The following is a 27,311-nucleotide window of genomic DNA, read 5'->3' as shown; positions in this document are numbered from 1 at the left end:
CCTACCCTCCATCGACTTTGAGACAAAATCAAATGTATTTATCTTCTTTGCTAATTTTCCGGTGTTTTGCAATGCGAGACGCAATCACGAATTTTGATCACGAGATACACGAGAGCCTGAAATAACGAGAACCGACAAGAAAATGGCGGCACTGTGAGTCTGTTTTATTTATATTTTTTGTCTAAGACATTTTGTTTATTGGTCTACATTAAAATGTCAATGTTCATTTTTATTGATTTATAATTAAGTGAATTGTTCTTAAAAAGGATGTACTTTAATCATTATGCTCTAATATCATTACATCATTGACATTAAAAAAAAAAAGAAAAATGTGTCTACATTTTTTTATTTTTGGAAATATATTGTCCTAAAAGCATAATGGAAAACAAAAATATAAAAAAATAGAGTACAGTTCATTAAAATCTGCAATAAAGTGGGGCCACAAAGAAAGTTTCTTTCGGGTTGTCCCGCTAGGGGTCGCCACAGCGTGACATCTCAGATGAACACTCATATTTGTTTGGCACAGTTTTTACACCGGATGCCCTTCCTGACGCAACCCCTCTCGGGGAGTGTCACGACCCCTGGTTTACCAAACCAATGCTCTAACCACTGAGCTATGGGGCCTCCTGAAAGTGGGACCACAAAGCATTGTGATATAACAGATGATTATCGTATCTGTAATTTGTGATGATAAACTGCAGGGAACCAATGTTCCTAGGGTGGATTCATTGTTTCCATGAGATGTGCATCCCAAGACTGACATAGTCTCAAGTGTAAAATTATCTAAGCATTTCCTGGTTCAGTTAAAACTGGTATTTACCCACACCTCTTCATTATGCTGTTCACATTTTACCATTATGACAAGTTGACACAGAACTTTGGTTTAACGGTACTTGGGCTTTGCAAGGCTTCAAAAGTTTACAGAGAAGATATATCACTGGGCTTTAGTCACAGAATGTAACCAGCGAGTTGCAATGTAGGTAGAGAGACTGAAAGTCATAAACAGTAATGAAAGTGGAAATCCTTGGGTGGGGAAAAAAGGTACATTTTGCCATTCAGTTTCTTGTTTAAAAAGAAGCTAGAAAGAAGTACTCAAAGACTAAACCATTTCAAATGCACTTTAAAAACTTGGGAAAGGTAAAATTAAATTACCATGTTAAGTTTATTATACATATTAGGTTGATCCTAAAATGTCAACCAAAAGCCAAATATCCCAAATTTCTTCTGTATGCTAGTAAACCTTGTTCACAAACTTTTATCCTTCTGAAGTAGTGACAACAGTGTTGCTTTTTTCAAATTACTTACGTGACATCTAGATCCAGCAGTGTGTTTGGGACCAATAGGAGCAGTGCTTCCCAGTGTGGGCCAGTGGGGGAGCCCTTCCAACTTAGCATGGCCAGGGCCCCATGACACAAATATGTAGACACACCTGACAGGCAAGCACTCCTACACAAGGGCTCACACCTTTGCTTAATCCATACGGGCACCGAGTCCAAGCCGCACACTGAGCTCCGGAGCAAACTGCACACCTGCAATGGCACAGGATAACAATACACTGTGATTGTTTAACTGAAAAATATCCTAATCATTTTTGACATAACATATTGCCATATACATATTCACTTACTTCATATTTCATTGGCTTACATATACTGGCATCACTGAAGATCAAAAATAAATTGTGTATTAATTTTTGTGCAGTTCCTTTTATCTCACAATAGTGATTCCAAAGAGTATTCTCTGATGATTTTCCTTTTTTTTTTTTTTTTTTTTATGTAGTGTTTTGGCAAAATCTTTATCAGACACCATAACGTAGCAATCTTCTCTTTGTGGGGTGTTATTACAAAAAGAAAAAGTCTTTGCAAAGAGAGGAAAAGATCTTACGAGTTGTCACACTTAACTGAAGTTCAGACCAAAAATACCTTCGTTTTACAGTGGTACCTCTACTAACGAACGTCTCTTGCAATGAAAAATAACCTCTTCAAAAATACTCTCATTAAAAAGGAAAATTCTGGATAGGAAAGGCGAAAATTTAAATACGTGATGTTATTCGCAGCCCCCTAATTCCACAAAACGTTAATATATTTGTAGTTCGGTTTGAAAATGCACTACGAGGAACTTTCAATCGAGGAGCTGAAGGAGTTGGAGGGAATGCAAAACTCGACAGTGCAGTGAGGATGACGTAGAGTAGGAGACAGCCATTATTCTGTCAGCTCTAATAAAAGAATTGTTGACATAATTCCACATTTTTCAAAGTTGTTGAAAAGAATCATGCGGGAAAAAAAGTGTTCACTAGTCGGGATGTTGCTCACTTCGATGACGTTTGCCTTGTATATTTTTGAAAGATTATCAAAAGCCGTTAAGGGCAAACGTCTTTGGATCAGTACTTTATAAAATATCCGGCAACAACCACTGCCGGTTGTGAAACTTAACCGAAACGGGCGAAAAAAGCAACGATAGTTAAAATGAGTGAAAAATGAAATGCAAAAAAAAAAAAAAAAAAAAAAATTATAAAACAGAAAAGTAAAAAAAAAAAAAAATTACACAATAAAGAGTTGAGAAAAAGGTTAATTTCTTTTGAATTCATAATTTTAAGTGAAATGTATTAATTTTAGTGGAATTAAGTTGTGTCAGTGCATACATTCGTACGTATGTTTTCTCCCAGCTGTCAATTTTCGAGGCATTTTTATAATTTATAAAAGGTTTAGGTGCGTATTTTGGAGGGGCTTGGAACAGATTAAGCTATTTACATGTAAAAAGCGATTCTACTTAAGAAAAAAAAATCAGGTTACGAAGAAACTTCCGTAATCAATTAATTTCATAAGACGAGGTACCACTGTATTAAAGTAAGAGAGACAGAACGACAAAACAAGAGTAAGAAAGACAAAACAAAACTATGTCCAGCTGCACCACGTTTCACACACATTGAGCCAGTAGAACAACATAACCATAAAGCATCTAGGGACAAGTGTTACAAACAGCATGACCTGGAGAGCTAGCAGCCACAGCTACACAAAGCCTGTGAAAGTTCAAGATAGAACTAATAGAACTAATGTTTGATACTTATGAAATGCGTAAAATTTCCAACACAGTTCCCCCTTTGAATTATTCAATCAATCCACAATATATAAACAAAGACTTTGCATGTGTGTTGCCATAGATGATCAGATAAATTAAAACTGGTAAATCAGCACTTTAAAGCTAAAGTGTCATCCCAATAAACATTCTAAAATAGATATTGTAATGAAAAATACATACAACAGCATTCACTTCAATGTCTATACGAAAAAAGAAATATGAGTGGAGAGCTCGTCATCCATGCGCAAAGTTGCGGAAGTGTCATTCGACATCCAAGTGGTCGCCATATTAGCTGCATCTCCTGTCTGCGACGTCTCCCCGAACATTGGCCATTGAAAACACACTGTGGCCCCTACAGTGGGAGATGAACACGCCCCTTCTGACACAGAAGCTCTTTTCGAAGAAGAGAAAATCTCACAACCAGGTTAAGTTACCAGGGCAATATTACCCTATTGTTTTGAGCCCTATTTAGATGATATGCAGATCAAACCACCTCCTCCCGATCCACCTCAAACAACGCTGCCCGTGAGCTACGACGACGCCGCGGCCAAACCGTCTCCCCGTCCGATCCACTTCCGCAGCAGAGATGAGCCACCGTGGGCCAGCCACGACGAGCCACCCCAGCCAACAAGGCCGGTGGCGATCCACAAGGCCTGTGGAGGCCGTCCTTCAGCGTCTGCTCTACGGAAGCCTTTCGATGCGCAAATCGACACATTTAGTGCCCCTGACTTAAGGATTACCCCCCCCCCCCAACTATTGTTTTTTTAGTAGCTGTATACACACCTACCTGTCATTTGGAACCCACGAAGCTCTCGTCTATGCACCTGTGCAATATATTTTTCACAACGAACAGGATTTTTTGGAAAAGTAAGAAGAGTAAATCCATCCTCGCGAGTGTTCGACCAATATCCAGCAATACAATAAGCCGGCATTTTGGCTAACACTAAGGAACAACGAGCTACCTTCCAGCAGGTAAAACTAGTATAAACAGAGGAGACCGCTTGAGTGCGCTACTGCCCTGTACATCACTTCCTGCTTCTTCTCGAAAACAAATCTCTCGAGAGGATTTTCATGGCGGGAGTTACAAAAAGCCATATACGTCAAACTCCTGTTTTGTGGTGAAAAACGGCTGGGTCCATACCGGCTGCTGTTTTTTCATGAATAACATACTAAATATCATGCATTTCATGACAGTGGACCTTTAAACTTACCACAGATGCAACTTCATCTCCAGAGCCCATCACAGATCTGATTAATACTACTACAGCCATACCAGATGTACTCTGAACTGCTTGCACAAACTCCTCTGGGTTCAATGGAGGACAGAGAGAAAGAGGAAAATGTATGTCAATAATTTTAAACATTTATCATTTACTGTTTTAGCTGTATTTAACATTTAACGTTTAAGTATGACAATGTATTCAAAAAAATGAAAATGTGTCGTTTTATGTAACAATACGAGCAAATGCTTTTGAGACTACACTGTTTAAAAAAAGTAGAAAAGTGATATAGATGAATAACTGCTTGTAGTTTTTCCCTGACCTACTATTTTAAAACTAGAATTAGTTTTTAAAAAGACGTAATATTCAATTGCTGGTAAAAATGTAATAATAATTAATGACGCAGTTATACAGTGCCTTGTGAAAGTATTCAGCCCCCTTGAACTTTTCAAACTTTTGCCACATTTCAGGCTTCAAACCAAGATATAAAATGTTTTTTTTTGTCAAGAATCAACAAAACAACAACAAATGGGACACAATCATGAAGTGGAATAAAATTCATTGAATAGTTATAAACTGAAAAGTGGTGCGTACAATATTATGTGGCACCTTTCAGTCAAGAAAAACTCACTGCAAAAGTTTAGTGAGGAACTCTGAATGATCCAATGATGACTGATGATGATAAATAGAATCCACCTGTGTGTAATCAAGTCTCCAGACAAATGCACTTGGTCTGTGATAGTCTCATGGTTCTGTTTAAAGTGTAGAGAGCATCATGAAGACCAAGGAACACACCAGGCAGGTCCGAGATACTGTTGTGGAGAAGTTTAAAGCCGGATTTGGATACGAAAAGATTTCCCAAGCTTTAAACATCTCAAGGAGCACTGTGCAAGCAATCATATTGAAATGGAAAGAGTATCAGACCACTGCAAATCTAGCAAGACCCGGCCGTCCCTCTAACCTTTCACTTCGAACAAGGAGAAAACTGATCAGAGATGCAGGAAAGAAGCCCATGATCACTCTGGATGAACTGCAGAGATTTTCAGCCGAGGTGGGAGTCTGTTCATAGGACAACAATCAGTCATACACTGCATAAATCCATCCAAACCCATTTCTCAAAGATATCCATAAAAAAAATCATGTTTAAAGTTTGCCACAAGCCACCTGGGAGACACACCAAACATGTGGAAGAAGGTGTTCTGGTCAGATGAAACCAAAATTGAACTTTTTGGCCACAATGCAAAACGATCTGTTTGGCGTAAAAGCAACACAGCTCATCACCCTGAACACACCATCCCAGCTGTCAAACATGGTGGTGGCAGCCTCATGGTTTGGGCCTGCTTTTCTTCAGCAGGGACAGGGAAGATGGTTCAAATTGATGGGAAGGTTTAAAGGAGCCAAATACAGGACCATTCTGGAAGAAAACCTGTTGGGATCTGCAAAAGACCTGAGACTGGGACGGAGATTTATCTTCCAATAGGACAATGATAGAAAACAAAGCCAAATCTACAATGGAATGGTTCACAAATAAACATACCGAGGTGTTAGAAAGGCCAAGTCAAAGTCCAGACCTGAATCCAATCGAGAATCTGTGGGCAGAGCTGAAGACTGCTGTTCACAAACGCTCTCCATCTAACCTCACTGACCTCAAGCTGTTTTGCAAGGAAGAATGGGCAAGAATTTCAGTCTCTCAATGTGCAAAACTGATAGAGACATACCACACACGACATGCAGCTGTAATTGCAGCAAAAGGTGGCGCAACAAAGTATTAATGCAAGGGGGCCGAATAATATTGCACGCCCCACTTTAAAGTATTAATGCAAGGGGGCCGAATAATATTGCACGCCCCACTTTTCACGTTTTTATTTGTAAAAAAAAAAAAAAGTTTGAAACATCCAATAAATTTTGTTCTACTTTACGATTGTGTCCTACTTGTTGTTGATTATTGACAAAAAAGGAAAGTTTATGTCTTTATGTTTGAAGCCCGAAATGTTGTGAAAGGATGAAAAGTTCAAGGGGGCTGAATACTTTCACAAGGCATTGTACATCCAACTGTTTTTACAATTGAATGAAGCCAACAATAACAGATGCAGCACTTGACAAAAACATGTTTTACACTGCTGTCTTGAAGGATTTAAAAATGGGGGGAAAAAAATATCTAGTGTCTTCTGCAAATATTCCCACAAAGTTACAATCTTAAAACAGAGACAATATAATACCTTGGTAAAGTTGAGAATTAAGAATCAAGGATGAGTTATTTAAATGAGCTGATTTGATTTCGTCGTCAGTGCTGCAGTTTCTTACCATCAATAATAATGCGTATGTAGCAGTCCAGCAGGGTGCTAAGTGTGTCTTTCAGTGTCTGGTGGATCGTAAGGGCAGAACTAATAGAAGCTTGGCATCGCTGGATGACCAGCATTGATGTTTTCACTGCCGCCAGACAGAAATGCATCAGCTGGGCTTGAGCAATGTGACCACCTGCGACACTACATTATAAACAGCAGAGGGCGAAAGAGGCAGTTTATGAGAGATGTGCTATTAAAGTTTCACACAGAACTCCAGTACAGCATACCTGTTTTGATTCAGATATTCATTCAATCCCTTGTGGAGAAACTGCAAAACTAGATGGAAGACAACAGGGTCAAGGGAGGACCTTGCTCAAAATAAAAATAAAAACTCCCTACAGAACTACAAAAACAAACCTTCTGGAAGGAGTTGATGGATGCATCTCTCGCCTAAAAATAGTCCAGTTAGTGGTCAGAGTGGAATACTGTGTATGAAAAGAAATCAAGTGGCACCCCAAGTACTTGTGTAGTTACCCAGAGGGAAGCCTTCCATGCAGCCAGCAATGGTGTTCACAACATGTGAATATTGGTCTGGAGAAGGATCAGACAAACAGTCTGAGAGGCACATGGACAGACAAACTGTGGTTCGTTCCTGGAGCCAGGTTGGTAGTGAATTCAGAACACTAAAAACAGAGGGGCGCTCAGTCAAATGTTGCATAATGCATTAAAAAAAAAAATTCCAATGCAAATAGAGAAAGAAAACTCAGTTCACATTGGCAATAACATACTTGACTTAATAGTTTAGGTGGAATATAAAACCTCCTTATATTGAATCAAATCAGACAAAAAGATTTGTTTATTGATGTAATTATTAACTGCACCCCAGAAGCTAAACTCGGCCCCTATTCTATACAGTATGATAGTAGCTGTGTTTGCCATGTCCACCATTGTAGTGGCTTAAAATCAAAAGGTAGAATCTCTAGAATATGCACGCGTGTATGAATTTAATTCATGACAGTAAAAATCTACTTACTCTGGATTAAAATGAGACCCAGATTTTTCTAAATACGTTAACTAACTTGTTATAACTGTTTAACTCACTTAACTTATTCCAAATTATTGTGCTTATATTTTTCTCAGATTTTTCTAAGTATTTTATAAACTGACAGTCAGCATAAATTTCAGGTCATCAACTGTGAGAAATGTTTTTGAATAAACCTCCCAATGACATTATATTGGTGGGGTCCACACATTATGCATAAACATTCAAGAAATACTATGTTTGGAGAATTGAAAAAAAGTAATTTATTTAATTTGCAGCATTAAGAGATCTATTCACTGAAAGTTACATTTGTCCTCTGAAAGGTACGTGGACTTCATGACTGACGACTTTCTTCCGTGGTAGCAAAAGAGGAATAGTGCTTTAACTGACAAAATGATCAAGCATAACAATGAATCGTCTCAACAAAATTCAAACAGAAACTGCCCAAAAAGTCACAAGTTTAAATGAAGTAAGAATTGTGAAGCTGCTAAGACAACATGTGTGAAAATAGAACGTCATTTACAGTATGTTTTTGATTAAAAAACCTTTTAATTTCTGGAAATGTGACCTGATGCTGCAAATTTAGTCAATGACTATTTGCAGTTCTTTAAAACTTATCAAATGTTTTGAAAATCTATTGTGAGTAATAAATTGGAACTGCTTTTCAGTTTTTTTAATTAAAAAAAATACTATCATTAGCAAATTTTTTCAAAAACATGGAAATTACATTACAGTCAGTGATGAGTTGCCAATTATCCAAACTATCATTTGAATTACTTCATTGGCCGATATTAACCCTGTCAAATTATCCGGTTTGTTTGCACGCTAATCAGACAATCAAAATTTCCCTCTGCTGTAATGTTAAATACTAAATGACAATTATTTTGTTAACCAGCCATTTCAATGGTTATTGGGATTTTATTTTGCCAAATATCAAAATTGGCACCAGCCTATAAACGTGTGTCTTTGTTGGGCCTTAGTTCGTCATGAACTCTGTATCTTGAGTCTGTCCTTAAAGAAACTCATTCCAGAACATTTGAATGTTATATTGTGCACCTGGAAATGGCACGTCTCATGGGATTCTTGGCCTGCAGGGAAATATAGCCGAGGGCCAATGTCTTCAGACAAGCTCCTAAAATTTCTCCATCAGATGGCTCTTCGCAGAGGGCCTCCAGCAGCAAACCAGCCTGATGTAGAATGAACGCATGGCTCCATATAATCCTCTGACATAAATACAAATCAAAACACAATAGTGTATTTGGCTATTTGTAATCACCTTTTTGACCAGCTGGATCTGCTGCACTGGGTCTTTGAGCTCCAGACAGGTCTGCAAAGTTTTGGCGACCTGCCTGACTCCATCGTGTCCTCCATCCACAGATAGAGATGCTAGAAACAAAAGTACACTGTTCAGTTTTAAAGATGTGACACAATTAAGTGTGAAGAACCTTTGGGATTACAACATTATCCGTCATAAACCATCAAGTTTTAACATGGTTTCGTTTCGACCACATTACCTAAAAGCTTGCGTAGTTTCTCTCCGTCCAAAACCAAAGCCTCGACTTTGGGCGTCTTCTTTTTAACCACCATGGCACAGCGGTATTCAACACAACATAATTTGAAACAAATCTTAAAAGTCAGGAGCCGTCCCCTAATTCAAAGGAACCGGCAAACGAGAAGGAGCATCAACAAACATCCGCAAAATATGTACGTCTGCCATTATAAACTGCCATGATTTAGAACCAAACCTTTGACACTTACCACAACTGGTTGTTGCTAGCGAATTTTGCTAGCCATACAGCGGTAACTGTGCATGTAAAATACCAAGATGCCTAGGATGAAGATTGTATAATATTTTATATCGGAGTACAGGCTTGAATTTGGTCAGAATGAACAATACTGAATAATATATCGTTAATAAAGATATTCGGCATTCCACTGAGTCTGACATGTGGCACCAGTTTCCCAAATTGTATTCAAGCGTCCGATCTGCGTCAGTTTCCGGTGTGATTGCGTTTCATAGTTAATGTATATTTGTTTTTAATCCAATTAAATCTAGTCTCTCCTAAAGAGAAGATCAATAGCTTCTTTACTGTAAAGTCTAGCTCTTTTTTCTGTTGTCCAAAAACATTTATTTTATATTATTAATCTATTTATTTTGTAATACTAATCGAAAACAGAATATGAGAAGTTTTAATTTGAAACGGCAGGAAATGAGTGTTATATTTGTGCTCACTTTTAAACATAGAGCTATTTAAATAGATATAACGTTGACTACTTTGTACGGTAGTTAATGTAGAGGTTCACACTTGATGTGTATCGTGACCGTTTTACAGTGTAAGTCAGATTGTACGGAACTGTGACCTAACACTTAATTTTCATTGTATTTTTTTAAAATATCATACGACTCATATAATTATTTTCCATACCCCTTACCCTAACACCATTTTCCATAAATTTAATCAAACCCTAACCCTTACCAGCAACGGGCCAAACCGCTCATAGAGGTACCAAGCAGTATACATCTATGTACTCATCACTTCCGGTTTGACTGCGGTATCAAATTAATTACTTAATTTTATGACGATTTCTAACATATTATCCTTGTTAAAGTCTTCTCTAACTATAATTCATTGCTTCACAGTGCTCAAGAGCCAATTATATTCACGAAAACTCAAAAAAGTGTGTCCTGGCTCGAAATAGCGCTCGGTCGTTTCATTGGTGTTAAACATAAGTCAATCAAATATTCGTCGCTTTTCTCCCACGCAAATCAACGCCCACTTAATATGTGATTGGATCTGTTGACAAAACCACAACGAACCGCCAGCCCAGCTTTTTTTTCCTCCCTGGAAACTCTTAGGGACGAGAGAAAGTTGGTTTACTCATATGAACCGTCCACGGGAGTCTGAAACTTTCTTGAGGTTGGCATGGTCATGGCGTGAAAACACGCGTGTAACTGTGATCCATCATCTCCCTTTCATGGGTATGTCGGGAAACTCTTGAAATAGTATCGTGAGAAACACAAGGTAAGTTGCTATTTCTTGACAAAACGTAACCGGTATATGCATCGTGTTTTGATGGATGTTTTTTTTTTTTTTTGCGCCACTGTTGTAGTGAACAATGACTTCATTTTGAATATTAGTGACGTTCGTTCCCATCAGTGGACGGGTGTCAGCAGCTGTGGGTAGACAATGAGTCTTTGTTTTTATGGAACAGCACATAGTATGCAAATATGGTGTATTGAGTCCATAAATTTCCTTAAAATCCACTTCAATTCATGAGCAAACTATTTTCATTTCATCTTTTATATTATCATTTCGATGACATCGAGTTCAGTTTAAGTGACCCATCCATATTACTTTGATGAAAGTTATTGTAAATGCTCACCACGGTAAGAAATCAATAATCAAGCAATTACAGATTTTCAACAAGAGAGCATCTGTAATTGTTAACCAATAGGAAGTTTGAAAACCAGAAAGGGCCATCAAGGAGACAAAAAATGAAAAAATCATTCACTTGATGAAATTTTGGAGAAAAGTAAAAAAAAAAAAAAGTTATGCATGCGGGAAAAATATAACATTTCATTCATGATGTAAAACACAAGAAGTTTAATGTTTCAACAGGTAATTTGAAAACGGGAAAGGGTCATTTCATAGACAAAATTAAAAAAATCATCCGCTTGATGACATTTTGGGGAAAAGCAAAAAAAAAAAGGCATACATGTAAGAAAAATAACACATTTCCTTAATGATGTAAAAGACAACTACATTAATCTTGATATGGTTAATCTAGTATGTGGAGTTGTGTTCTATTTGCTTATGTGCATTTAAAAATGGGTTTTCAAACTTCAAGAATAAGCTATTGTTAAAAAAATATCCATTTGCCCGCTCGCTTTGCCATCACCAGCATTTACCACTGCAGAAATTGACAAAAATAAGTCAGTGGAAGCCAGTTTATAGTCGTTCTCAGCATGTTTTCAGTCTCTTTGCTCAGACGCCAGCTGGGTAATGAGAGGTTATTACATGGAGCAGCAAGCCAGGCTTTATGTCATGTTCGTCTGCCATTAAAGGTTATCCTCTATCATTCTCTTTTATCTATTTTCCATCAACAGCCCTGGAAAACTTGGGTCGTAGTGCTTACTGGTGCTTTTCTATTTGGCTGCGCAAAGTGATACTTCCACTGCCCACACTGGTCCCACTGGGCTCACAGTTCATTTTCAGGTCTGGCTAGTGTCTTAATATCTGAGCAACAATCAGTGTTGCAACAGTTACCTTGAAAATGTAACTTAATTCCTTTAGTGATTACTTGAGCTTAAAAGTAACTTAATGATTTCTTGTTTTCAAAAGCAACTAAGTTAGAAAAAGTTACTTCCAGCAGCTGCCAACTGGGAGCAATATTACTGATCCACATTACCAAGAAAAGGATCAACTTAAATATACCAATTACTTGGTAATGTACGCCACACAAGTTGGAGAATGATATAAACACAAACCAACAACTTACATATGTAGTTGAAGCCACATGAAATCAGCAACTTAGTGCACAGAACGGTAAGTACAGTACCTACGTAAATGTACACAAGCACACCATTCGCAGACGCTTAACTGTTAGATGCTAATTGTAGTTCATGAAGGCAACTACGAGCGTGTGTGTTTAAATGTGTGTGTGCGTGCCTGTGTGTACGTAAACGTGAACATGAGTGACACACACACACAGAATCACACACACCATTGCTCCCACCACAGTGAGAAATGAATGAATGAACAGTCATGTTTATTCAAAATCATTGGAAATAATAGTGACTATCATTTTTCCATGACCATGCTGCCCTATTTACAGTGTGATGTTAGTGTCTACATGTGTCTTCCAGAGCGCAGGCAGAATGGCAGAAGGTGAGGAGACCATGAGTCAAGCAGACTGGAAGGACAAATGTATGGTTCTCGAGGCTCTGCTTATGAAGTTCAGAGTTCAGATAATCAAAATCCGTGAACTTACGGCTGAAAAGGTTGGTTGCAGCAAATTTCTTTCCACTTTAAATACTCTAAATAATCACTGTGACAGAGTTGAGGTTCCTATAGTATTCATTCGAGGTCACTTAGGGAGAACAGTACGGTGTACTGTACTTAGTAAAGGACTGCTCACTTCTACTGTGGGAGGAAGACGAATGAAATAAAAAATCTAAATCAATGAAAATGCACAGGATGAAACTAAACACAAAAGCTTGAGTTCCTTCAGAATCAGAATCCTCAGAATTCTCTTTAATTTGCCAAGTACTGTATGTCAGTAACACAAGGAATTTGTCTCCAGTAGTTGGAGCCACGCCACATTGAGAAGAGACAAAAAAAAATAAAAATACTTTTTGTAGCGTGCAAGTCCTCAAGGATGGGTTGGGTGGTACCAATGATTTGAAGGTGAAAAAATAAGTGATTAACAATTTGATGTCACACTATTAATAATCAACTGCTCAGAGTTTAAAATTTGAATTATCAATTTTGTGTTATCCATCTTCCCCCACAGACTGAGTTACCTTGCTGCTGTTTACTCTGGATTCTCGTGTGGATTATGATTTTGAATATTTGAAATAAACAAACAACAAAAAATTGAAATGGTGAATAACAAGATAACGATTAATAAAATTCGAAGACACCTTAGATAATTTGTCAAGAAGTCATCAGGATTCAGTACAAAAGCAACATCCAACAAAAATATAGTTTTGTCTCACTGAAAAGTTACTCGTTTGATTTTTGGGTGATTTAAAAAGTGCAAAAGCAAATCACAGTTTAGCAAGATGTTCTTCAAACATTCTGTCTTGATATTTTTGTTAGAAAATATAACGTAAACATCACGTAAAACTCCCCAAAAAAGCAAGGATTTTTCTCAGCATTTCGTCATAGGCACAGTAGACTACAGAAACAGTTTTGTTTCCGCAAAAGATATTTCAGCTCCCCAAAAATCTGTAATCTGCTGATATAAAGTCACTGGACTAAAATACCAAAGAAATCCATCCATCCATCTTCTTAGATGCTTATCCTCACAAGGGGCGTGGAGAGTGCTGGAGCCTATCCAAGCTCTCAAAGGGCAAGGAGGGGGGGGCAAAGAAATACATTCATTGATAAAACTGGTTAACATTGGAGTATTATCACTGCATTAGTCACTCATTAGTAGCCTCCTATAGGCCTTGCACATACATATTTAAATAGTAGAGGATTATTATGCAGTCTTTTGATTGTGATGTGATTGAGGCAATCTTGCAGCATCTTTGCTACATGGTAGTTAAGGGGTGGTCAACCCGTGGCTCTCGAGTCACATGCGGCTATATGCCTCTTTTCGTGCGGCTCTCGTGAAGGCACGGAAGCATATCGATGTTCGGTTTATGTGCGTCCGCATGTATGCACTTTGCTTGAGTTCATTATGCTAGTTGCGTTTATTACAGTATTTGCTTGCATGCCTTGCTTGCATTTAATACATTTATTACAGGTTTTGTAACAACAAGCTCAGTGTGTGTGTGTGTGTGTGTGTGTGTGTCTGTCGATGGATAAGTGTGACGGGACTCCGCATTATGTGCAGCGGGAGGTAGAGAAGAAAAAAAAGCATGGTGGCCACCGGAGAAGAATGGCATTATTCTGGTCACCACCCAGGTCAGCTTTACAATAAGAGAAAGAAGAGTTAACCTCGAGAAGACGTCTTTATGTCTCCCGACCCAGTCACGTGACCACAGCAGGAAACTTTAGCATTGTATTTTTTGCAAAACTGGCTTTCTCATGACGTGTGTAATGTGGCTCTTTGCCATAACACGGTAAAAAAGGTGGGTCTTAATTTGTGACTTGATGGCCACCCCTGTGATAGTTGCACCACTTTATTACTTATAAACATCATGAAGAAAAAAATCAAATATTTTGGGACTGATAAGTGTGTTTTTGAGACATTGTATCAATTGTATCACACAGGGTCCCATTACTGAGCTGCAACTTGTTAAATGATGCTGCTACAGGTGTAATGAAAAGCAACAAAAAGAATTATATTAGCCAAATCAATATAATAGTTCTATGATGATAAATTAGTTGTTTTGTAGACTGTTAAAAAAATATCTTGGTCATGTGATGGTGAATCACAGGAAGACAGGAAGTTTCAACCATCCCTCTGAGCTGGCTGGCACTGGGCTGGCCCATGCTGCTCAGTGGCCCAGATCTGAAACTGTACTCCAGGGAGCTCTAATATAAACAGCAGTCTCACCACATGGTTTCACCATGAACGGCATGATGGGGTTGACTCAACTTCAGACAAACTGTATAGCAGTTATTTACATTTGTCTCAACAGAATGTCTTTGTGCTTACCCATTGTATTGAATATTTATTAATGTATGTTGCTTCCCAGTAAGGAAACCCGCTGTCAAGATTATTATATACAGGTCAATTTTATTTGGATCAAGGTCAAACTAAAATGGAACCTTGCATATTCACGAGTCACTATTCCCTAATTTTAAGCCAAACTCCTCCATTGTCTGCTAAAAACTTGTCCATTTGCTGCCTTTGTGCTCAGGCAAAATTGTAACTAATAAAAAAAGGAATAGTACTTTGCCACATCTTGAGGTGTCTTTGGGAGCATATGCAAAACGTCATCGTTATTTAATTCTGGTGCATGCGCATTAACATTGGCTGGTAGAAGCCTCATCTACCTCCATACAATGTTGGAAAAGAAATCGGAGTATGGAAGTTTCAGCAAGCTGGTGCCGAGCAATACGCTGGGGCAACTGGTTACAGTGTCTGCCTCACAGTTCTGAGGACCGGGGTTCAAATGCCAGTCCCCCCTGTGTGGAGTTTGCATGTTTTCCCTGTGCCTGTGTGGGTTTTCTCCCGAAACTCCAGTTCCCTCCCACATCCAAAAAAACATGCATTAATTGGACGTTCTAAATTGCCCTTAAAGTGCCACTGACACCTAAAACACAATATTTAATATGTTGTCAACCAGAAAAAAAAAATTCAGCCGGAATGGACTCATCCGTTTGTTCACACCCTGTCAGAATGTTGCTGTATATCGATTTTTTTCATCTCCCGCCATGAATATTCTCTCGAGGATTTTGTGTTAAAGGAGAACCAGGAAGTGACATTTTTTGCAGACACCTACAGTGGCGGTTCGAGCGTTTTTTCCCTATTGTACCGGCGAGAAGTTAGCTGTTCTTTCTGTGTATTAGCTAAAATGCCAGCTCGTTGTATTGCTGGATTTTGCTCAAACTCTCGGGAGGATGGATTCACTCTTCACACGTTTCCGAAAGACCCGATTCGTCATGAAAAATGGATTGCAGAGGTGCAAAGGACAAGAGCTTTGAGTGTTCCAAATGACAGGTGTATATAGGTGTTAAAAAAATAATAGTTGGGAAGACTAATTTGTCTCAGAGTTTATAGCATATGTTATGTGTGAATTTAGAATAAATCCCCTTGGTCAAACGGGCAAAATATAACAAAGCACTTGTATTGTGTTTAAGACAATTTAATCACACACAATTCAATACAACACAAAACAATAACAAAATAGAAGTGCAAAGCCAGTTTAATAGCGTTTAACACGAGCTAACTAGCCAAATGATGTATTGTATTGTATTGTATTGCTGGCTGGCTGGCCCGTACTTTCGCACTGCTGGCGGGGAGAAGAAAGGAGGTCTTCCCACCACCGGCCACAGGTGTCTGGGCACCACTGTCGTACTTACTTCGCCCGGCATGGGTCCTCCTGAGTACGCTACATACACAAGACTCCTAAAAGGGTTAGGAAATCAAACAATTATGGGCCAGTCATTTTGAATAGTCATTGGGTCGTCCGTCCTCCTCGTCTGTCTGTCGGGGAGTCCGTTGTTAGTGGAGAAGTAATCCACATATCGTCTAAATATGGCTTGAAACTATATGGTAAAATGGTCCCTTTTTTCTTCAAGATAAGTACATGATGCCTTTGCACCCCAGTAGTTTTTAATCTGTGGAGATGAGCTCGGAAAAATTTGGGATAATAATGTTGTCATCGGTCAAATACGTTATTTATCTTTATGAAACTTTCATTCGATTGCGCAGTTATTCTTTACTGGCAATTTCAATCTATTACTTCATTTAGCAGACTTGGCAATATAATGAAATCCTAGAAATCTTCTGAGAAATGATAAAATAAACGAGGACAGGAAAATAAAGTAGAAAGAGGAGGGCAGGGGCCTGGTGTAAAGATTGAGCTCCCCATGGGAGGAAATAGCTAGTTTGGTTAACTATGTGTTTTCATATGCGTGCTGCAGAACAAGGTCATTTTGAGTGTGTTGCACGTGTCTGTGTTTCAACACATGGAAATTTATCATCTTTACATATCTCAGCCTTCTCTCTTCAACATAATAGACTTCCTGTTTGCCTGAGGATTTTTTTTCCATTTACAATAATAACCAGAAACCTGTATGGGCTCACACCTTCCTGTTTGGAGTGTACACATCTTCCCAGTGCTTGGATGTATTTTCCTTCCATAGGTGTGCATGGTTGTTTATCTACTGTGTATGTGCCCTGGAATTGATTGGCAAGTTCTGGCTGAGATAGGCTAAGTCAGAAAATTTTTACCACCTGGAGTAACTGTGACCAAGTTATAAATCTATCCATCCATTTTCTACCGCTTACCTGAGGTCACGTCACGGGTGTAGTAGCTTTAACAGGGACTCCCAGACAGCCCTCACCCCAGCCACTTCATCCCGATCTTCCAGGGGGATCCCAAAGAGTTCCCAAATCACCCAAGAGATGTAATCCCTCCAGCGTGCCCTTGGTCGTCTCCAGAGTCTCCTTCTGGTGGGACATGCCTCAAACACCTCACCATGGAGGCATCCGAATCAGATGCCCCAGCCACCTCATCTGGCTCCTCTCAATACGGAGGGGCAGCAGCTCTACTCTGAAATCCTCCTGGATGAGCAAGTTTCTCACTCTATCTCTCAGGGATAGCCGGACACCCTGCGGAGGAAACTGTTTTTTTTTCCGCTTGTATCCAGAATCTTGTTCTTTCGGTCCCGATCCACAGGATAGTTGAGGGTAGGATCTTAGTGTAAATCGACCGGTAAATTGAGAGCTTCGCCTGTCAGGTAGCTCCTTTCTTTACCACAACCGACCAATACAAAGGCCGCTTCACTGCAGATCCTGCACCTATCCGCCTGTCGATCTCTCGTTCCATTCTTCCCTCACTTGTGAACAAGACCCCAAGATAACTGAACTTTTATAGGATCTCATCCCCGACCTGGGGAGGACCCTTTTCCGACCGAGAACCATGGTCTCGGATTTGAAGGTACTGATTCTCATCCCAGTCACTTCACATTCAGTTGCGAGTCACTCCAGTGAGCATTGGACATCACGGCTTGATGAAGCTAAACAGAACCACATCATCTGCAAAAAGCAGAGATGCAGTACTGAGGGCACCAAACTGGACCCCCTCTACGCTTCAGCCTAGAGATTATGTCCATAAAAGTTCTGAACAAAATCGGTGACAAAGGGTAACTGTGGCGGAGTCAAACCCACACCGGAAACGATTCCAACTTACTGCCAGTAATGCAGACCAAACTCTGACACCTGTTGTACAGTCAAAGGCCTTCTCCAAGTCCATAAAACACATGTATACTGGTTGAGCAAACTCCCATGGACCGTCAAGGACCCTGGCGAGGTGGAGAGCTGGTCCACTGTTCCACGGCCAGGACAATAATCACACTGCTCCTCCTGAATCTTCAGCCACCGCCCAGCTTGCACTGCACAAGACCCCTACGGCCCTTCCTTCAGGTGGTGAGCCCATGGGATGTGGACAGCCAGGACCTATGGGTGCAGGCCCGGCCATCAGGCACTTTCCTTCCATCCCCACTTCCGGGCCTGGCTCCATAGGGGGTCCCCGGTGACCCCCGTCCAGACAAGGTACATCTTGATCCATATATATTTTTCATCATCGTAGGCTTTTGGCCATGCTTTGTCTCATCCCTAACCTACGACTTGTATGTCATGGGTGACCCGACCAGGGGTGTGAATCCAACAACTTACCTCCTAGTCACCGGGACACATAAACCCCTCCACCACAATGAGGTGACTGGTTCCAGGAAGGGAAGTTATAAATCTCTATATAAAATGTACAACTAGTTTCAGAGTCATTAAATGTAAACGGACCGTTATTCCATGTGTCATCCTTTTGTAATTAACCAACATCCTTGCCATGACTGCAAAATAGCCAACAGCAAAAGTTGAACTCAACCACACGTTTCCTGCTCAAATCAGAAATGTTGTATTTCTTCCTGCACCACAACAAATGTCCAATCACATTTTCAAATGCTTTAGCAGTCACTCACATTTGAAAAATGTATGGGTGTGGTCAGTCATGCCAGCAGATATAAAGTTACGGATGTGGTCCACCAGTCATGCCTGCAGATATAAAGTTGCGGTTGTGTGTTCGATTTCTAATTATCAGTGTACCCCTTGAAGAGCGAGACCCTCTGCTTCCGTGTTAAAAAAAAAAAAGACATTAGGCTGTGGTTCACTGCACTGGATCGGTTTTCATGTGCGCTGAGAATGTGCATCAACTGCGCAGTTGCGCAGTGGCGCAGCTTAGAGGGAACATTGGTCAAGACTACACAAAATAAGCAACGTCTTTCAATATCGATATATTTCTACGGCAGCACAGTGGATCATGTCATGCTCCTGGCTTCCAGCCCGGGGTGGGCGTGGCCAGGCATGACAGATCAGTTGGTAAAGCATTGGCCTCACAGTTCTGAGGACCCAGATTCGATCCCGGCCCCGCCAGTGTGGAGTTTGCATGTTCTCCCCATGCCTGCTTGAATTTTCTCCGGCCACTCCGGTTTCCTCCCACATCTAAAAAACATGCATTAATTGGACACTCTAAATTTCCCCTAGGTGTGATTGTGAGTGTGACTGTTTGTCTCTATGTGCCCTGTGATTGGCACATAGAGACATTGGTATTGGGCATTGGCATTGCCCTTGTCCTCTGTAGGGTTACTCCCCAGAGTGGTAGCCAAGCAATCACAGTACCTAGAAGCAATCATTCACACCAACATTCACACCTGAGAAAACCCACACACGTACAGGAAAGGCAGAACCAGATCTCAATCCCTGAATTTCAGAACTGTGAGGTAGATGTGCTCACAACTATGTCATACCTCTCCTCTAGAGCTTAAAGTGGGACTGTCATCCCTATAAACATTCTAAAATAGATATTGTAATGAAAAATACATATAACAGTATTCACTTCAATGTCTATACGAAAAAAAAGTGAGCGGAGAGCGCGTTATCCATGCACAAAGTTGCGCAATTGAGTGTCCGTCGACATCCAAGTGGTTGCCATATTAGTCGCGTCCTCTGTCCTTGACGTCATCGTCACTTCCGCCGTTGAAAACGCGCAGTGCCTGCTAGTATGGAAGCCGAACAATAGAGATATTTGGATTTTTCCGACGCCCCTTCTGACACCGAAGCTCTTTTCGAAAAGGACAACACCACACAACCGAGTGAAGTTACCGGGGCAATATTACACTATTGTTTCGAGCCCTCAGGGCAATATTACACTATTGTTTCAAGCCATATTCAGATGATATGCGATCACGGCCAAACTGCATCCCCGTCCGATCCACTTCCGCGTCAGAGATGAGCCATCGCAGCTCATCGCAGCTGGCCGGTGTAGCTTATGACAGAGCCGAGTGGTGCTACTTTAGGCGGGTGCTCACAGACGCCGCACTACTGAGCAACACAGTCAAGCCAGGGCGCTTTATGCGACTGAGTAACGCATTCTCAGCTGGGTTCTTCAGAGCCGCCGCCATCGCAAAGCTTGACGCGCAGCCTTCGCAGAAGCTGTGACCGCCAAACGCGGCGCCTCAGCCGGTGTGGCTGATTTTCGGCACAGTGGTATATAAGGAGGAGGTGGAGCCGAGCCATGGTGCTTTTAGGGGTATGTTCAAAGCCGCCACAGTACGCGATGAACACTACCGAGACGAGGGTGAGTGAGACAATGTTGGCTGGGCGACGCGCACATCGACACATTTCATACGCGGATCTTTTGCTACGTTATGAGAGAGATCGATTACGTGGTCTGCCCCAAACTATTTTGTTTTAGTAGCTGTATACACACGTACCTGTTATTTGGAACCCATGAAGCTCTTGTCCTCAACACCCGTGCAATCCATTTTTCACAACGAACAGGGTCTCTTTCAAGCTTATGAAGGGTAATTCCATTCTCCCGAGTGTTCAAGCAAAGTCCAGCAATGCAATGAGCCGGCATTTTGGCTAACACAAAGGAACAACAAGCTACCTTCCCAGAGGTAAAACTAATGGAAACAAACGAGTCCACGAGGGGGCGCCACTGTCCTCTACGTAACTTCCTGCTTCTCGAAAACAAATCCCTGAGAGGATTTTCATGGCGGGAGTTACAAAAAGCTGTATACGTCAAAATCATGTTTTGTGGTAAAAAAACACATCGGACCATATTGGCTGTGGGTTTTTCCATGAATAATATACCAAAAATCTTCCATTTCATGACAGGCCCACTTTATATTTATTAGAAATGTCTGACAGAGTGACTACAGATACAATACTAAATATATTTTTCCCTGACCCTTGACAGTGTAAGTCAAAACTGCACTTGATTGTGCAGGTGTACCTACTGTTGTGGCCAGTCTTCTTCTTTTTCTTTTCCTTTCGCCTTGTCCCGTTAGGGGTCGCCACAGCGTGTCATCTTTTGCCATCTTAGCCTATCGCCTGCATCTTCCTCTCTAACCCCAACTGCCCTCATGTCTTCCCTCACCACATCCATAAACCTTCTCTTTGGTTTGAATGTAATGTGTAAAAATCTTCCAACTCTATATTTGAAGGGATTTTGTGAGCATTTAATGTCAGTAACATCCAACTGGGCCAGCTCTTTTTGGTCCTCAATCTGTCTATGTCTGTAGGTAATATATTTCAGGGGATGCAGGTTATAGCAGTAGAGAAAGAGGCTTTGTGAGGTGGCTGTGGACGGGGGAGGGATCGCCAGAGTTCAGGCGAGGTTGAACACAGAGCGACAGTTGTGGAATTCCAGGAATGGAAGTCAATTTAGTTTGGCTATGAACAGGAAATCATCCACAGAGGTGACAGAGAAGTGGTTATGGGGCGATGGGAGAAGTGACGACAACACTCACCAAGGTTACTCACGTTCAATGTGTATAATATTGCTTGTAATGTCAAACCAACTTTAAACCCAAAATCTCTTTGTTATTCCCACATAAACTGCATATATACACACGAACTGATTCTGCCCATATAAAATCTCGGGAATAATAAACTGTGTTTTTGTATGTTGCTATGTCGCATGTGTGCGTGTATGTCTGTGTATAAATTGAGGTATAGCAAAAACCATGGAGCACTGGTGCCTTGTAATTAGCATGCTTCTCTCTGCCAGATGCTATATCTGCTATTTAGACTGATGTGTGGCTTGTCATGCAGTGATGAGAGGAAGAGCATTAGTCGATAAATCTGAGTTACAGTCTTTTCATGTTTATTCACAACAAACAGAATGAGCTCCTTTATTTTACTACTTGTATTTGGTATTCAATCCATTCAATAAAAAAATATATAGACAGTATCTTCAGAGCCACAAAGGAATGTAACTATGCTTTACTAACCAAGACCTTTAATAGCACCTATCTGTATATACAATCATTAATACCCACTGGTGTGGACACATCCACTCCAGTGAGGTAATTTCATAAACACATGCAGTAAGAAGCAGTTCCTCGAAAATTATAGTGACACAAAATGGGGGTTAAGCTGTAAAAAAGGCCATGTGGCCAGAGGAGGTCTGGTTTGTGGAAACTATGAATGCTTTGGCAGGGTGTGGCAACTTCTTAGTACAGGGAGGGGAGTTTAGTTTGTTGGTATGAACAGAAGCAGAGTGAAAGCGGGAGCACCGCCATGGCATCTTCAACTGTCCACAATGCTTGTGAATGTAGTAGGCTTTAATGTCTCCTGGAGTAGAGATGTAGCTGTATGAAATACTCTTGTAATTTTAAGATTCAGAATGTTTGTAGGCCTATGTTTTACCAACACTTTACTGGAAACATACTATTACTGTATGAAACAACAGGGAATTAATGTCTAGTCTCATTTTCAAATCAGTTCAGTCAATTCAGAGTTATTTAAACTGCAAAAGTCCATCCATCCATCTTCTACTGCTTTTCTGGGTCGGGTCACGGGGGCAGTAGCTCCAGCATGGATGCCCTGACTTCCCTTTCCCCAGCCACTTCATCCATCCCAAGGCTTTCCCAGGACAGCTGAGAGAGGTAGTCTCTCCAGCGTGCCCTGGGTCATCCCCGTGGAACGTGCCCTGAACCCCTCACCAGAGAGGCGTTCGGGAGGCATCCGAATCAGATGCCCCAGCCACCTCATCCGGCTTCTCTCAATGAAGAGAAGTAGTGGCTCAACACTGAGCCCGTCCAGGATGACCAAGCTTCTCACCCTATCCCTGAGGGAGAGCCTGAACACCCTGCAGAGGAAAATCATTTCATCCGCTTGTATCCGGGATCTTGTTCTCTCGTGACCGTAAGTGAGGGTAGGAACGTAGATCGAATGGTAAATTGAGAGCTTCACCAAGTGTACATATTTTTAACTAATCTACCTTTACAAATTATTTCTTTGATTTCTCCCTTTTTACAGATTTGGCAGCTTTCATGCTTTCTTACTTTCCTATAGTTGTTTGCATGTCTGCGTCACCGGTCTGAGTTCTGGGTTTGAGTCTTGACTTGATGCATCCTGTATGCAATTTGTGTGTTCTCCCTGTTCTCTTGTCCCTCCTCCCACATTACAAAAGCATGCATGTTTAGTGAAAAGTAAAGTCTAATTTGTCAATAGTGTTTGACTATATGTTTGCCTTTATATAACCATAAATCTGTAAAGATTGTCAGTCATTCAAAACATGGTAATCTGCAAAGGTTGAATAATAATTCGGATTCACCAAGGTACATAAGGAAACTTATGCACTTCTTTGACATCATACATTGGAAGCATCTGGAAACACTCCTGTAGAAATCACCAAGCACTGAATTGTTCACCTGCGCTAATAACTTGGCAATAAGGAATATATAATGGGTTTAAACCAGGGGTACCCACGCTTTTTGCATCGTAGTGCCGTGGAGAAAAAAAGAGAAAGGCTGTAAATCGGAAGCCAGCTTGGTGGAGCCCACCTTTATGTGCACATGTGAAGGGACATGTAAGAAAACGCCAGGATTGGTCAAACCGAATGTCAATCAACCTACCGGCGCGATCGACGTATTGGCCACACCTAAATCAAGCAATGAGATGGATGACATCTTTGGGCACCCTTGGTTTAGACCATCATGTGACAGATTAGATTTACCCTATTGATGATGCGTTCACACAAATATGAACAACTAAAATTTCAGCTCCATCATCATCAGTTGTAAAAAATATATAATTTTCAAAAAACTCAAAACTATATTATGGGCCATTAGAAATTATAGTAATGTACAATAACGCTGGTCATAAAAAACAAGCAAGGAAAATCAATTGACCAGGTCACAGCGTTCATCATTGTTCATCTTATACCATTTGTCAACCTGCATCGGTATGTACGATTTTGCAATATGCTTAGTTTTGTGTTGTGTGACCAAGTAAATATTGTTTTTGTGTTTCACACCATCAAGGGGTTAGAAGCCTAAATTCTCTTCCAAAAATCTGCTTACGCTTAAAATAGAACTGTTATTACGTTTATCTCACTTTTACTTTACCTCAATATTCATTGTGTTGTGTATGTATGTATATGGTTTATGTATGTATTATAATTTTTGGAGTCATTGTAAGTTTTACTTTGCTTTTTTATTTTTACTTTCACTGGCTGCGCATTTGAAAGCAGCAGTGCAACACAAGTGGTTAATTTGCTGATCTGTCATAGATTCAACAACTTGAGACACAAGTGATTGATGCAGAAAAGCGAGCTTTCACCTCTCAGCAGCAGGTAAGTCAGTAAAAATATAACAGTATATCAATCCATCCAATTTCTGAGCCACTTATCCTCACAAGGGTCATGGGAGTGCTGGAGCTGTCCTAGCTGTCATTGGGCAGGAGGTAGTGTACACCCTGAAGCCAATCACAGGGCCAGGGAACTGGCGTCCCCAGAGAAAACCCACGCAGGCACAGAGAGAACAAGCAAATTCCACCCAGGCGGGGCGGGGATTTGAACCCCCGGTCCTCAGAACTGTTAGGCCAATTCTATTAAGCTGCTCCACCTTGCTGCCTATGCATTTCCTCTCACATCCCCAAAACATGCATTTATTGGAGACTCTAAATTGCCCCAAGGTGTGATTGTGAGTGCGACTGTTTTCTGTCTCCTTGTGCCCTGTGATTGGGTGGAAACCAATTCAGGGTGTACCCTGCCTCCTTTCTGATGTCAGTTAGGATAGGCTCCAGTACTCCCGCAATCCTTATGAGGACACTTTTCAGGCAGGAAGCCTCTAACGATCTACCGACAGTGGGGGTTTATGAATGTATCGTCGCTGCGATGTGTGGTGGGGGCCTAGGGGTAGCATCGCAGTGGCATGGAGAAAGCAAGAGACAGACAGTAAATAGAAAGCCAGTTTGCTCGAACCCATCTTTATGTGCACATGCGCAGGCCAATGTCAGAAGAGGCCGGGATTGGTCAAACGAAATGTCAATCAATCTCCCTGCGGGAACGATTTTTTTGGCCAAACCTAAATCAAGCGACGTGATGAATGACCCCTGTTTTGTTTCTTTTTTTTAAAAACATTTTATTTGGAGAGAGGCATATGATGACGTGTACACCAGGTTGGACACGAAAGAAGGAGAAAAGGATCTCTATAGGTTGGTAACGGTGATGAAGGATAGAGATGGAAATGTGTTGACTGGTGCCAGTAGTGTGCTGAATAGATGGAAAAAAACACTTTGAGAAGTTGATGAAAGAAGAAAATGAAAGAGAAAGGAAGAGTAGAAGAGGCAAGTGTGGTGGATAAGGAAGTGCCAATGATTCGAAAGGGGGAGTTAGGAAGGCACTAAATAGGATGAAAAATGGAAAGGCAATTGGTCTTGATGACATACCAATGGAGGTATGGAGGCAATTTGGAGAGGTGGCTGTGGAGTTTTTGACTAATTTATTCAACAGAATACTAGTGGGTGAGAGGATGCCGGAAGAATGGAGGAAAAGTGTTCCCATTTTTAGGAACAAAGGGAACTTGCAGAGCTGTGGGAACTATAAAGGAATAAAGTTGATGAGCCACGCAATGAAGTTACGGGAAAGAGAAGTGGAAGCCAGACCAGAGGTGGGCAGACTACGCCCCATGGTCCACATCATTTCAATCTGCCCCCCCAAAGGTTGCTACAGAATTGCCCAAATCATATCAAAATCATAATAACAGTATATTCATTGGCCCTTGTCTGTAGTGCTGAATGGTTCCATCAGGTTGTGCTCCTATGCCCACTGGTTCCACCAGGCTGCAAGTCCAGTGATATATTGAGTTGACTTTGGCTGTTCTGTTTATACTCTGCTACACTCTGAACACTCCAACCATCAGCAGTTGACCAAGGAGAAATCATGTCAACAGTGAACTCAGAGCAGTGATCAGGATTTACAATACTTATCTTAAATAATATTTACAATGAAAAGTGAGAAATTTAAACTTCATTTTAGTCTGTACTGTGAGCTGGTTTAATGCACTGCACGGCTAACGTCATGTAAGTAAATGCTTCTTCCCTCCTTCAGTCTCCCATAGCTTTCTATCTATCTATCTATCTATATCTATCTATCTATCTATCTATCTATCTATCTATCTATCTATCTATCTATCTATCTATCTATCTATCTATCTATCTATCTATCTATCTATCTATCTATCTATCTATCTATCTATCTATCTATCTATCTGTCTGTCTGTCCCTGTGTCATTTGACATTGTGACACACAATTTCTGATCTCACTTGTTGTACTTTCTTTGTATGTATGGATTACTTGGCTTGTTCCCAACATCTGTCAAAAATTTTATGTTAACAGCACCTTTTAAAATGTATTTATTGGGAAAAACGGTGATGTCTAAAATACGAATTACGGCCGCTGGAAATAAAATATTGAATGTTTTATTTTGAGTTTGCCTGTGTACAACTTCAGGTGCAGTGGATGGAGGAGAAGCTGAGGGCTCCAGACGGTCAGTCGGAAGACTCAGAGGTTTGGTTTAAGCGCTGCCAAGAGATCCAGGCCTTAGTGCAGGAGAAGGAAGACGTCATCACCCAGCTGAAGCAGCAGCTGCAAGAGCAGGTAAAACATACACATGCGCACATACACGCACACAAAAAATGTGACATTGGTATTTTTGCAGTCAGTTCTGTAACAACTGTATGTCGGACTACAGATACGCATGCTTTTGGAATGTTTGGATAGAGGTTAAAAGTACACCTGTAGAGGTTTTAAAGTGTATGATGAAAACCAGCAAGCGCACAATATCCTCCAAATATTGTATTTTTACCCAAAAATGTACAACTCAAATGTTTGTTTGTTGTTTTTTTTTGTTTTTTTTTTGTTTCCCAGGGTAATGTTTCATTTTTACCAGCTGCTCGGTTTAAATCTTAAAGGGTACCCCAATTGTTATGATATTTTTCTAATATGGTCTCTTTCAATTAAAGTAACATAACAATAAGATACCGTTTTCG

The 27,311-nt window shown here is 40.6% G+C and overlaps 2 protein-coding genes across 8 annotated transcripts in view; one reads left to right on the top strand and one right to left on the bottom strand.

Annotated features, from left to right (window-relative positions):
• thada (THADA armadillo repeat containing) overlaps positions 1-9,658 on the bottom strand; it is a 98,457-nt gene extending 88,799 nt beyond the window's left edge. For 3 of the 5 annotated variants that reach the window (XM_061837144.1, XM_061837143.1, XM_061837146.1), the window contains exons 1-10: positions 9,384-9,658; positions 9,140-9,273; positions 8,902-9,011; positions 8,682-8,812; positions 7,118-7,266; positions 7,001-7,033; positions 6,871-6,919; positions 6,603-6,784; positions 4,290-4,384; positions 1,306-1,529 (exon numbers count right to left, since the gene is read on the bottom strand). In XM_061837144.1, coding sequence (XP_061693128.1) covers positions 1,306-1,529; positions 4,290-4,384; positions 6,603-6,784; positions 6,871-6,919; positions 7,001-7,033; positions 7,118-7,266; positions 8,682-8,812; positions 8,902-9,011; positions 9,140-9,212 — 1,046 coding nt within the window. In that variant the 5' untranslated portion in view covers positions 9,213-9,273; positions 9,384-9,658. Of the gene's footprint in view, positions 1-1,305; positions 1,530-4,289; positions 4,385-5,869; positions 5,951-6,602; positions 6,785-6,870; positions 6,920-7,000; positions 7,034-7,117; positions 7,267-8,681; positions 8,813-8,901; positions 9,012-9,139; positions 9,274-9,383 lie in introns of those variants that run through there. The other 2 variants (XM_061837142.1, XM_061837145.1) reach the window with 2 other exon arrangements.
• Positions 9,659-9,896: 238 nt separating this feature from the next.
• plekhh2 (pleckstrin homology domain containing, family H (with MyTH4 domain) member 2) overlaps positions 9,897-27,311 on the top strand; it is a 49,037-nt gene continuing 31,622 nt past the window's right edge. The window contains exons 1-4 of one of the 3 annotated variants that reach the window (XM_061837321.1): positions 9,897-9,959; positions 12,493-12,627; positions 24,550-24,612; positions 26,773-26,919. In XM_061837321.1, coding sequence (XP_061693305.1) covers positions 12,505-12,627; positions 24,550-24,612; positions 26,773-26,919 — 333 coding nt within the window. In that variant the 5' untranslated portion in view covers positions 9,897-9,959; positions 12,493-12,504. Of the gene's footprint in view, positions 9,960-10,201; positions 10,649-12,492; positions 12,628-24,549; positions 24,613-26,772; positions 26,920-27,311 lie in introns of those variants that run through there. The other 2 variants (XM_061837322.1, XM_061837320.1) reach the window with 2 other exon arrangements.

This window comes from Syngnathoides biaculeatus, chromosome 12 (genome assembly GCF_019802595.1).
Source record: "Syngnathoides biaculeatus isolate LvHL_M chromosome 12, ASM1980259v1, whole genome shotgun sequence".
NCBI lineage: Eukaryota > Metazoa > Chordata > Actinopteri > Syngnathiformes > Syngnathidae > Syngnathoides > Syngnathoides biaculeatus.
This window is presented reverse-complemented; position numbering and strand designations above follow the sequence as displayed.